At 28.1% G+C, this 13,910-nt stretch overlaps 1 protein-coding gene across 7 annotated transcripts in view; it reads left to right on the top strand.

Annotated features, from left to right (window-relative positions):
- The window catches only part of LOC107440460 (cyclin-dependent kinase 5 homolog), a 102,882-nt gene that overhangs the window by 83,524 nt on the left and 5,448 nt on the right, over positions 1–13,910 (top strand). For all 7 annotated transcript variants that reach the window (XM_087168525.1, XM_087168542.1, XM_087168531.1 and 4 more), the window contains 8 exons: positions 1,176–1,270; positions 4,349–4,411; positions 6,795–6,918; positions 7,014–7,074; positions 7,247–7,306; positions 9,295–9,553; positions 10,826–10,916; positions 12,044–12,091. In XM_087168525.1, coding sequence (XP_087024651.1) covers positions 1,176–1,270; positions 4,349–4,411; positions 6,795–6,918; positions 7,014–7,074; positions 7,247–7,306; positions 9,295–9,553; positions 10,826–10,916; positions 12,044–12,091 — 801 coding nt within the window. The remainder of the gene's footprint in view (positions 1–1,175; positions 1,271–4,348; positions 4,412–6,794; positions 6,919–7,013; positions 7,075–7,246; positions 7,307–9,294; positions 9,554–10,825; positions 10,917–12,043; positions 12,092–13,910) is intronic.

Genomic DNA, 13,910 nt, shown 5'->3' with positions numbered 1-13,910 from the left:
GAAACTGTTTGCAGGACTTTCGATTCCAGATTTTATGAGTATGTATATCGCATGCACTCAGCAGTTTTTAGAACTGAAAAAAAACTATTCTGGACTGATGTCTGATGCTCTAATCCAGCAATTCTGTAGAAAGGTTGCTGGGGTTCTGTGAATTAGAACCTTTTTTTAAACCTTTACTAGCTTTGCATTCAATCAGTAATAAATTATTTAAGTAAAAGGCCAATAAAAATAAATAGCAAATTTTGAAATGCACATTTGTGTTTTTTTCCAATTACAATATATTAAACAAATTACTAAAAGAATATACTAAATACAAATGAGTACATGACTATCTCTTTTAGAACTTTAAAATTTAAAATGTAATAACCAAGTTTAAGAATTGCAAATTATATTTCCCCGATAACCATCAAATTTTATAACAGTTCTTTTTCAAAAATCATAATTTGATTTATGAATACGTGAAAAACTTTTAGGCTAACAACCACTTTTGACTTGCCAGCTCAACTGCCTCACAAAAAATTAAATTTCGAGTCTATTACTGATAAAACGATGAAATTTCATTTTTAACATTAAAAGGTTCTAAATTAATTTGAAGTTTTTTTATTTTTTTGATTAGAATATTCACACATGCCAAATAACTTTTTTTAAGAGTTAGTATTTAGAAAGAAAAGGTTAAATTATTTGGGGTTCTGTAGCTGAAAATATTGGGAACCGATGCTCTAACGACTAACAGTCTAAGTTAACTTTTAGCTAGATAAGTTAATGAAAATCGAAAAAGTTTTTTAAGTATCTGTTTTTTTTGTCGAAGAGTTTTTTTGCTATGTATCTGTAGTGAGTTCATAATAGTTATTCGTTACTGCTTGGTCAATTTTTCTTATCTCTGGCCAACATATTATTTCAATTCATAAAAATTAAGTAAATTTTTTCAAAAATATTTGTTTATTTGAAAGAACGGTAAATTATTTTCAGTGACACATTGATTGGTCTGCCATTAAAACTTTTAAGTGGTTCAAATGAGTTATCATTGTAAAATTAATAATTTTTAAATGGTGTATTTTAATTTTGGTTATGAACTTGAAATCTCATTGCTTATATTTATTTTTTTGTTGTTATAATGAGTTCTTTCTTAACAACCATTAAGCTTCCTAATAATATGATTGTTTTTTTTCTTCCAGTTTCATTGCTGAAAAATTTAAAGCACAATAATGTAGTTACACTCCATGATATCATTCATACTGAAAAGTCCCTTACCTTAGTTTTTGAATATTTGGTAAGTTTACCACTTTACTTGTTAAATTATTCAGTGAATGGCTTCGTTTTTCTACAACGTTAACATACCAATGAGGAAATATTTTCATTTTACAAAGAATTCGACCCAAATTATTTTTCACTATTAACACAACATAGACATGGTGTGTAGCGTTTTTAAAAAGTGCTTAAAGGTGCTTATTTTCGATTTTTGTTTTTCGCCCTTAAAGGTTTTTTTTCCATCGTGTGTTTTTAAAAAGTGCTTAATTTTTCCTTTTGGAAAATAAGATTTTTTTCTTTACCATGTCGATTTTCGCCATGTATTATGATCTGGGTTTGATAGACTATTGCACTCTTCATGTGCTACTCTGCTGCATTTTGCAAGATATTCTCTATTTCAGGCTTCATTTTCCACGCTCTGATATTGAACCCAAAAAGCTCTTGATCATTTTATAATGGCTAATATAATCAAGAAAAGAGTTCTTTGTCATAAACCATTTATTTTATCATGATCATCTAAAGTCTGTGAAAATCATGTAACATTTTGTTTATGTATATAGTGCTTAAAAATATTTTTTGATTGCTTAAAAAGTACTTAAAAGGTGCTTATTTTTTGTTGAGAGATTTTGAGATGCACCCTGATAAACCTCTACAACTTTTACAGTAACTTTTTAGTTAAAAATTGGTCTTATTCACACAGTATTTGTTAATATAATTTGTGATATATTATTTGTGATTGTATAAAATTTTGTAATGTGGCCCTCTATATTACAAATTTACAATTAAATTAACAATTAATTTACAAAGAAAATAAAATTTAAATTTATTATCTTTAGAAGGAAATTAATGCTTATTGAAAAAAAAAAAAAAAAACTAAACTTAAATATAAATTTTTCATTAAACATATCAAACATTTTTATTGTTCTCCAACTCAAGAAATATTTTACAAAAGCCAAGGTAAAACACTTTTAATAAGTCTCTATAAACTCTCTTTATATTTAAAAAAAAAGTTACTGTTTCCTTCATGTTAAAGGTTTTCTTGTGATTACAGTTTCAGAAATATTTTGTCTTTTTTATTTTATCAAACTTAAAAAAAAATCCAAAGTATACATAAACTTCATTTGTCTCTTCATGTTAAAATTAATTTTTATTGACCCTCTGATATTAAAATGTTGTGTCATAAATCAAAGTTTGTTTGACCAGTGTACACAATTTTCTTTGTTTCTTCCTTCCATGTGCTTCAATTTCAGAACAAGAATGTGTATTTTAAATAAAATAAAAAAGTAATTTTAAATTTATCTGATCTGTCTGGAAATAGGTGTTAGGGTGCACAAATTTGAGGTAGAATGTTTTTCGAAAAGAAATTTTGTATCGGCATTTGCCCATAATTAGTTAAGCAGATACATTTTTTATATATTAGATTAGTGTAAAAAAAGATATTTATATTGTAATGGTAATGAATAAAAAGCAAACAAATCGTATCGTAGAAGAAATGAAAAGATGCTCTATTTATTTTTCTAAAGTTAACTATGTAACTGTATATAATAATTTAACTTATTCATTTGATAAAAATTAAGAAAAGTTAAATTGTTTTAAATTTATCCTAAAACTTTTAAATGCTCAGTTAATGTAACTTTTATAATTTAAAAACTCTTTTATATTGTAAAAGTTGTAAGTGTTATCAATTTCATGTATGGTCAGTTTTGCTACCAAATCTTTCAAAGTTAAACTTTCTATGACTAAAATTTTCTTATTTTAAGGTAGTTTTAGTAACTTTTGAAATGCTGCAATTTTAGATAATTTGATCTGTTTTTAAAAAGATAATTTACTAATTTATATACTTAGTAAAGTTATAAGCTTTTTCCATTATATGAATACTACAATATTTTTCATATTTTAATTTGTAGTTTTATTATTATTTTTGTAATTTAATCTTTCTAATTACAACTTCATATATAGTTAGTTCACCAGGAGTTGGCACTTGGCTGCACTTCCTTGGACGCAGAGTTCATTTCAGCGCGGGAGTAAGAAGAAAAACATCTCCACTCTTGAAATTGGAACAACCCTTTATGCGCACCAAACACAAGCAGTGACTTCTTTTTCAGTCACTTACTTCGCTTTATCATCTGCTGTTATACCTTTTCTTTCGTCTCTCTAGCTAAATAAATGTATTTTAAATTTAAAAACTGCTGTTTTCCCAGCAAAATGTCTCATAAAGGACAAACTATTCACTCAAAAGAGAGAAATATCATAAAAAATGGTGAAAAAAATATTTTTGCCATTCAATCACAAAATAGCAACCTTGCTCAGGATTGCTCACAACCTTTTCCCAGAAATAGCAAACTAGTATCATCAGATACCACATGATGAAGGCGGAGCCAAGGGCCAACTCCTGGTAATGAGCTATAACTAAAATTACATTTTACCAAGATAATTTGCACTTTTTTAAAATGGACAGATAGTGAATCGATTCTCATGCTAAAGGTGTAAAGAATTTTTCGTAATTGTAGTACTGAATTTAATTCAAGGTACATCATACAGTAGCATTAACACCAAAAATATTGTTAGTTGCTAAATTTGCTAAGCAAAAAATAATATTTTTAATTTTTAAGTGAAGTTTTATAATTTTTATTTTTGCACGCATTGTGTCTATAGCATATTATGAGAAGCCTTTTATTAGGTATATATATTATAAATTCTCAAGTTATAATTCTCAGTAATATAAATTCTCAAGTTATTATTTCATTTAATTTCCATCTTGTTAAAACTTGTTATGATTTGGAAATGCGTTGTTTTTTGCTGTAGATATTCATGCCTTTTATAAAATGTGGAGCTATGTAATTCGGCCGACAATTATAGGCAAAAACAGCCAACTCTAGATATGTATTTTAAATTAAAATAGTTGTTAAAAGTAAAAGAAAAACCTTTAAACATATCTATGTAATTTTTTATAGGTATTTTAACATTAAATATGTGCATTTGCGTATAATGACAAGCTCACTTTAAGAGCTATTTCCTGTGTTATTATGAATTAACATTTAATAGATTTTTACTGTACTTTGCAACTTCTATTCTTACATGATTTTATTTTTCATTTCAGGAAAAAGATCTGAAGACATATTTAGACGAATTAAAATCTCTTCTTAGCTTAGATATTGTAAAAGTGAGTAAATTTTTTCATTACTTTTTCTTTTCTGTGCTTTTTATTGTTATCTGTCTCCTAGTGTTATTGTTTCATTCCATCAGTTTTTTGTAATGTGTGCGTCTTATGAGAGTTTTTATAACTTAGTGAAAAGTAAAATATTTCAGTTCTAACAATTTAAATTTTTAAAAAGTTTTAGCATTACTGAAAATCTACAAAATTTATGCATATTGCATACCTGCCAACTCTTCCGGATTTTCCGGAAGATTTTATTTTCATATTTAAAGTGGTAGTAAGTATATACTATTTTTTCTTTTATAAACTTAATTTTTAGATGATTTTGATAACCACTATTCTTACAAAAATTAAGCACATACATTAATATGCGTTACTATCATGGTTGTTAACTTAAGTTTTCTCAAATACAATGTATTTGCTTGCTTAAAATTGAAGTTTTAATTCCATTTTAATACCACTGGGAAAAATAATAATGGAAGGGATTAAAAGTTGGCAGGTATGATATTGCTTTTAGATAGACATAGACAAAGTAATTTATAAAAAAATTTATTGATTCTCAAAAGAAGTAGTTTTGTAGTTTCAAATTATAAATTGAATACCTTTAAGGAGAGTGGATTATTTTCGCTTTTTAGTATAAATGAAATTGTGGGGAAAAAACCACATTACTAACTTCATTTGCATAAAAATTGAGAAAGACTAAAATTCATAGTTATGGGGGAGGTTTTAAATAAATTATGGTTATTAAGTAGGAGGATAAAAAGAAAAAAATCAAGGCAATAAATTAATAAGAAGAATAGAAATACTCACATGAGGGTTTTTTTTAAGTTAAATGAGGAAAAATTCAGGAAGAGATATGAAAAAAAAATCAAAAATTGAGAAGATCTTGAAAGTTTTGATTATTTATAATTAATTTGAGGGGAGAGAGAGATATCCCATTGGGGATTGGAAATGTGTTTTTATTTTTCATACATAGCAGAACCTAACAAAAGAATTTTTATAAAGTTTCAAACCTCTATCAATTATTCTTCCCAATTTTTTTTATTGAAGTAGTGCGAGAAACATTATTTCAATTCAATAGTCACTTTTTCCAAGCTTTTAATTCTTGGATTTATAACCCTACATGTGTGAGAAATTTTTTGTAATTTTAAAAATTTTTCATTAGAAGTTTTCTATATTTAATATAAAAAAAATAGTTATATGCAAAAAACCAGATTTTCCCAGAAAAAAATTGGTCTCAAGATGTGGATTCGTTTTCAGCATCCATAAAAACGGAATCCCTAAGTATGCAAAAAATAAGAATTCTAGCAAATTTGTCAATTTTGCTAGAACTATTTCAGTAATATATAACATATTATAGATTCTCAAGAGAAGAAGTTTTGTAAATTCAGATTATAAATTGAATTCCTTTAATTTATAATCGGAATAATTAAATTTAAAGAAGAAAAAATAATGGTTCTTTTGGAAAACTTTCTATTCTTTTTGAGCCTAATGTTCATTAGGTAGTGTGTTGAGTAGTTCACTTTTTTTTTCTTTCTTCTCACAGCAAGTTTTATTTAATGCATATATTCACTTAACCCACTGACGGTTCTGCACGTAAAAAGTCGCATTTTAACCTGCAGTCTTCTCTGCATAGCAAAACCGGTTTTCCCATGTTAACTGATAGGGGAACTGTGTGTAGGGGAGAAACATTCTTCCAATTTTGCCCATTTCCTTAACCGCCAGTGGGTTAAGTCAGTCTGTTACATGCTGTGTTTATTATTAAAGTGTTGATAATTTCTTTATGTACACAATCATGCTTAAAAAATACGTTTTGACGTTCGAAAAAATACAAAATTTAAATCCCTTTTAGCTATGAAACTGGTCCTTAAAAGAATAATAAGTTTTTTTTTTTATTTTTTAGATGTATTTTTGAGAAAATGTATCATTTTAACACTAAGATTTTTAAAAAATTTTATCCTCTTTTTGTTGAACAGAAAAATTAAATAGTTTAACTCTCAGAATTGACCTTGTTTTAAAGTGTTTTTAATGCTCGCTTTACAATGTATGTTGGCAAAGTTATGAAATTTTTAAATATTGTGTAATGAATTTCTATCTTTTATTGGAAACAGATTTTCCACTTTTAAGTTTTCTGAATTTGAAAGGTAAGAGAAATATTCTTAAGTATCTAAATTTGAGATTTAAAATAATGCCTTTCTCTCTTTTCTTTAATAAATAAATATTTTTTATTCTATTTATCTATAATATTGCAATTATTTTTATTGACAGTCATTTCCGCTTTAAATTCATAGAGTAATGACATTAAAGTTATATTTCCCAATATATATATATATATTTACAGTATCTGTATTTGAAATTTGTTAACATATTTTATTCTTTTTTTCAATAGCTTTTTCTTTTTCAATTGCTGCGAGGTCTTGCTTACTGTCATCGGCGGAAAGTTCTTCACAGAGATCTGAAACCACAAAATATACTAATAAATGATAAAGGAGAATTAAAATTGGCTGACTTTGGTACGGAATTTATTTAATTCTGCTGGTAATAAAATGACTTCTGTTTTGCCTTTGTAGTTTCTATGAATTATAAATTGTTGCCTTTAATTTTTCAGGTCTTGCAAGAGCAAAATCTGTACCCACCAAAACATTTTCAAATGAAGTAGTTACATTATGGTAATTACTATTTTTTTACTCCTCAAGTGTTAGTTGTGTTTATTAAATTATTTCAATGTACATTATTGTATAATTAATATTTTTCGTTTTTGAATAACATTAATAATGGTAAAATTTTCAGCGATGTTATTTGCCATGAAATGAATAATGTGTTGTTTTTTTTTCCCTGTAGGTATAGGCCACCAGATGTATTGTTAGGTTCAACTAATTATTCTACGTCAATAGATTTATGGTATGCTTGCTTTTAAATTAGCTTAAATGTATAATTATGTAGTAGAGGTGAAAACTAATGTGATTTATCTGTAATTATTATAATTCTATTGTCAAGATTTTGGTCTTGTGGTTAAGTAATAAAAAATTAAATTTTTAGGAATTTCTGTAATAATCTGTTTTAAATAAGTTTTTCCTCCCCTTAACTACTAAAGTTATAAAATTTCCTTATTAGCAACTATTCTACAATGAATTTTTGTTCTACTCCTGAAATAATTCTAAAAATAATAAATAAAATCAAAAGTGATTTGTCAGAACCCAGAAATTAAAAAGAAAAAAGGAAAAAGAAACAGCAAAATTTTCGTAAAGTTATTCTGAAACTTGATCTGATTTTCTTATAGAAAAGAACATTAACTCAAATATGAAATGCTGTGAATAAGCATTTTTAGTTGATCAAATACAATAGGATAAAAAGACAAGGTCTTGTTCTATTTCAACAAAAACTAGAACATTGCCAGAGCTGGTGACTGCAGTCAACTGACCCTGTAATGGCTTCTAGAAAACAACCTTCATCCATCAACACATCACCTAGAACATTGATGCCAATCAATCAATTTAATTTTTTAACAAAATTTAAAGTTTCAGCATTTTAACATTTTTAATTTAAGAATTTCGTCTTAACGTTACTTATTTTGTTGTAAATTTATGAATAATTTTATTAATAGACACATTATACAGTGATTCTGCTAGACTTTTGAAAGTATGGGTCCTGAGGACCCAGAGCTTCTGAATTTCTGAGTTCTTTTCTACTAAAAATGATTAAAATGGGAATTCTCTACCTCTTTTGTTCATCTATTAATATGCACATCCATAATTGTTATAGCAATTGATAAACAAAATTAAGAATTTTAAAACAAGAAAGAAGTTAAATTTGAACAATAAAAGCTTTTTGTTACGACTTATCGAACACTTGCATCAGGAAAATGCAATGATGTAATATGATACTTAGAATTATTTTACTTTTCTCCTTCAGCTACTAGTGAGGAGAAGAATTACTGATATATTTAAAATGTAATTATAATTTTGCCGATACATAATTTTTTTCTCGCTGGTGGTTTGCGGTACCGTGACCAATAATAATTTAATTTTTGTTTTCCCTCTACAATTTTTGCCGTATTCGAGGTACTATAGTGTTTTAATAGAATCACTGCTCATATACTGTTTGTCTAAGATAGGTACTCTGACCGCCACTAAGTCTGCGGCAGTCTGGTGCTATGGAAACAAGAAGAGGGCATTTTAGGGAGGGTAGCTTCGATGAAGAGCTCTCCTTTTCTCTCGCCGAAATCAGTCCTGAAGAGGGACCCCGCACCCCTACTCGAAATAATCATACCTTGTTACCATAGTCACCGCCACAGCTCCAGGCGAATGTCTGGCAGAGTACCTATCTTAGACAAACAGTATGCACTTTATAATTGTGCTTTCATGAACACTAACTTTGTTTATTTTTGTGTTGTGTACTTTTGATTACTGAGAGCTAGTTAGATTTAGTTAGAGCAAGATTTAGAATTAAAATTTTTAGGCCTAATAAACAACTACTGTTTATTCTGAAATTTTTTTCTCTATTTTGCAATTACTTATTACTACTTTTTTTTCATGTCTCATGATAATATCTTTCTTTTACAACATTCTAATATTTAGTTAACTTTTTCTCCCATTTTCATAAAAGTAAGTTAAAATTAATCTGTCCCTTACAGTATTATTTGTTTAAAAAATATTGTTATAATTTTCGTTAACCGTCTGTAAATGTACACATACAGTAAAGAAAACTTTAAATAAGTATAAGAATGATTATTATTTTTTTTTTTTCAAATTTCCTAAACTTTTTAATTTATTTTATCATTATTTTTAAGTTGATTGATATTTCATACTTTCAGTTCTCTTCTTGCTCTCATTCTTGTCAATATTCAAAAACAAATTACTAGTAAAAATTTTAATGTGCGTGTTTTGCAGGGGTGTCGGATGTATATTCTTTGAAATGGTGACGAAGAAACCTCTCTTTCCCGGGTCGTCTGTCGATTGGCAGTTGGGACTTATATTTGACCTGATGGGTCCCCCTTCAGAGGACGTGTTTGAGTGTCTGAAAAACAATGAAGAATATCTGTCAATAAAGAATGTACAGAAGTTTGAATATGATGACGTCAAAACACTGGAAGATAGGTGCAGGCGCCTTGATTCTACTGGCATTGACCTCATGTACGAGTTGTTGAAAGTAAGTCAATACAAATAAATATATTGATATGTATTTCATTATATATTGCTCACCCAATGATTTGAAACCTGATGACCAATTATTCACCAGATCATAATAATTTTGTGGTTTGATAATTTTTATAGTTCAGATAGTTTAAACTTTTGATGTCACTAAAAAGATAAAAAAAATTTACATTGGCTTACCTGATGACTTACTTACCGGGAAATAGTTTTATAGTTTGAAAATTTTTATAAGCTGTCTCTAACTCTTGATTTTGTTGAGTTGCAGTTGATTGCATCATAATTGTGAACATTGCAAGTTCTTCACATTGTAATTTTTTTTATTCAAATTACTTTATTAACTTTTTTTTCATACACATATTTAATAGACAAGTGAATAAACCAGTAAAAATGTGTATGAAGTATAAAATCTTATAGTCACTTCTCTGCATATGAGGGAATAAATTTTCTTTTTTTCTGCTTTTGCTGTTTAAAAATTACTGAGAGTATGCCTTTAATTACTATTGTGGCACAACTACCACTACAATTATTAAATACCAATTGATTAGTATATAAAACATGTTAACCTGTTTTTATCTTGGGGTACCTTTTGATAGATGAAGGTTGACATTGTTGAAAGATCCTTTCCTCACATTGGTAACTTCCAGTAGTATATTTGGCTTGCTATTTGTGACTGCATCCTCCTCCTCTTTGCACTGCTTCTCAGCCTCATTTATACAAAACGGGATCCTGCATTCATTCGACTGCTAATACCAACACAAGAGATACCACACACACAACCATGAATATAATACAGCTCTCACGGCAAGCGCTCAAAACTCTGAGAACTTAATACAGCGCTCATCATAATCACTAAAAATCCGGTGAACTTAATACAACTCTCCAGGTCTTACTCAAAAAAGTATTCAACTGGTGGTATCCGTTCATCGAATTCTATCCGTGATAAAATTCTGGTGGGGGAGTAATGTGACGTAACTACCACTACAATTAATAATTACCAGTTCACTAGTATATACGATACGTTAACTCGATTCTATTTTGGGGTTCCTTTTGATTGATGAAGGTTGGCATTGTCAACTCCTCTCCCCCATACTATTTAAAAATTGCTATTTATGAAGCACAAATTTTGCATAATTTTAAAGCTGTTTTTGATTATACTTTTTATTACAAAACCAGCAGAATCTGCCCAATATTATATATATACATATGTATTTTTTTTAAATCAGCATTGATCTAGTTCTTACTATTATTTTGATTATTTTACTTTCAGTATGATCCTAAAGATAGGATAAGTGCTTTTGCAGCAATGAAGCATCGTTATTTTGATAGCTTAGGGCCTGAAGTCCACAAACTTGCCGATAGTAAGTATAAGTATTTTTAATAGCTTTAAAACTTCTTTTCCAATCTGAAATTTCTCATGTTTGTGTACCGTGTATGTATTTACTCAGCTTGTTGCTTGCTATAGTGTAACTGGATAGTAAATTGTAAAATAAAGTAATCAGTTTAGTAATCCTTAATAAGAGTAATTGGTTTAAATCTTTTTTTGAAAAATGAATGTTTTTAAATAGACTTAAAAGTAGAAAATTTCTAATAAAAATTTAAGAATTACCATTAAAAAAGGATATATTTTGATGTTAATCAGGGATTTATTTTTTAATTCCTAAATTTTTTTTTGTATTTTTTATTACTGAATTATCTTAAAAATAAAATTTTCACTCTGTATATTAATTGAAAAAAGCTTCTCAAATATCTGAAATGAATTTAAATACTTTATGCATAATATTAAATCCATTTGTGGCAGTGATAGGCTGTTTTTATGCACCACAAAAAATTATAAAATGGTGATGAAATTTTTCCTTAACACCCAGCTTTAGCTAAAGTATGTATTTTTAGTGGAAAAAATGTATAACTTGGGTGTGATATTCTCTTGATATGACTATTTAAAATTTAAATAAAAGCTAAAGGAAAATTATCTGAAGCAAAAGTTTTAGTGTGTCATTTTTTTCAAGTGTTCTCTTTAGTGACTTCTCATAGTCTCACAATAAATTCTTCATTTTGATTATTTAATATTTTTCTTTGGAGTCTATTCAAATGTGGAACTTTGAGAATATAATAAAACATTTTAAGGAAAAAATAAATTTAAAATCACAACATTAAATTAGTTTTAAAAAAGTATCACTCATTTTTTATGTTTCTCTTTAAGTAAATGCATTTCTGTTGCATGTTTCATTTTTAGAAATTTGGTAAAATCATTTTATTCTTTTAAATTTTTCAGTAATTATCATCTGTTGTACCAGATTAATTGGAAATTATAATTTCTGACAGCTGACGTTAAATTGATTTATATGTTTTTAGTTTAAAGCCTCATATTAATCATTAGAAATATTGTCTTTTGCTTACATAATTTTTTTAAATAAACAACTTTTTGACTTAATGTAATTATATTCACATGCCTATTCAGTAATGTTTGGTAAAATTTTCATTTCAGCTGCATCAATATATTCAGTGCCAGGCATAAATTTTCCTTTATCAATAGGTAAGAATTTCTTTTATTATTTCTAATATCAAGGGAGATGCAGTATTTTATAAATAAGACATTTTTCCTTAATAACTACTGTGCAGAATAATCTGTTTAATACTTTATCTTACAATAAAATCCATGTATTGTTGCTGTTGTTGTCATAGGCCATTGATGCAAGGGGTACAATAGTTCTTCTTTTTCAGCAGCGCCATCTGTGGCCAAGAATTTGACTTCTACCACATACCCCTGTGGCAGAATTTTTTCGAGCTATCTACGACAAAGCTCTCTAACACTAATATCTTTCTGCAAGATACTTTTATTTATAACCAACTTATATGTTACTAATTTAAAATAACAAAAGCATTGCGTTTACAAATTAAAAAATTATGTAATTTTTTTTTAAATTGAACTTGTAGTAATTTTTTATTCTAATATTATGGGTGATATTCTCTCATTTTGTTGGGGGTGGATGCACAAATGATTTCCTTCTTTGCATGTTGTAACTTACCAATCATCACATTAAAAAAATGATGAAATCTGTAGTAGTAAACGCCTAAAAAAAGATTGACGAAATCTCGCAAATTGGGCTCCTCAAAAAAGGGTTTCTCAAATGCGTGGTTCAAATATTATGTGTAAATTTCTGTAGAAAAGAAAACTGAAATTTGTTACTTTGTAAAAGAAAAATCTTTCTGCGACAATGTCACGGTGCATTATTTTGACCCAAACCAGAGAAGGATCAATCTGCAATTCAGGGCCGGGATAGGCTAGTTGGTAGGACGCTGGGCCCATGTCCACGAACGAGTTAGTGGGTTCGATCCCCGCCGGCCGAAGACTCCTCATGTCGTAAATTGAGACTGATGCATGTTAAATCTGTCCAGTCGCAAAATCTTCCATGTTCCCGTAGCAAATCAAAACTCCTGGGAGTACTGATCCAGGAGTTTCCTTGTCTTCTGGATTGGTTTAAAATTGCAAGGCTTTGAAGTTGTACATTAGTAGTCGTAAATCTAAAAATTTAGTTGGATGTTCAACGGCGGATAAAAAATATTAAATAAAATTTCCAATTCAGTATCCCCGGAGGTATGATTTGTTATTGATTATTTGTTGAACATGGAGGACTTTGTGACCTGACATATTTAACGTGCACCAGTCACTATTTACTACACGGGGAGTCTTTGGTCGGCTGGATCTGCACTCCTGTTCTCGCAAACGGGAGTCCATCACCCTGCCATCAAGTCTATCCCGCTCCAATCCATGTATTGAAAATTATCAATAATAATTATTAGTACCTAAATTACAGATGATCAGGGTTGGCAAGATTTTGCCGCAGGTGGAAAAAACCATGGTAAATGCCGGTAAAACCCATCCTGCCAAAAACAGGTTTTTGCCAAGCAAATTGGCAAAAACCTATATTTTCCAAGATAAGAGGACAAAAACACATTTTTGGTACAAAATTATTCCTAAAATTTAAATATATACTATAAATATAAATAACTACAAAATTATTATTCCATAATTAAATCATAATGTAATAATATATCATTTTAGTAGTTTAAAACATTAGTGATTGGAAAATTTGCGATTATTCTCTTTTTTCCAGTGAAATGAACTTATTTTAAATTAATATAACTATAATTTAAAGCATAAAATATCTATCAAGATGTGTAGTTAATTATTGTACAAATAATAATATTTATTTACTATTTGTAAAAAAACATTTATTTAAGGATTCTAAAATGAAAAGAGGTCAAAAACTTTCAATGTTTTAAAAATTATTGCCTTTATATTAATTATTAATATGTTAAAAATAATTTTTTCATGTAATGTATCAAAATTA

The sequence above is a fragment of the Parasteatoda tepidariorum genome, chromosome 1 (genome assembly GCF_982258835.1).
Source record: "Parasteatoda tepidariorum strain Cologne lab strain chromosome 1, Ptep-v5.0, whole genome shotgun sequence".
Taxonomy (NCBI): domain Eukaryota; kingdom Metazoa; phylum Arthropoda; class Arachnida; order Araneae; family Theridiidae; genus Parasteatoda; species Parasteatoda tepidariorum.
The sequence above is the reverse complement of the archived record's forward strand: the minus strand, read 5'-3'. Positions and strand labels throughout refer to the sequence as shown.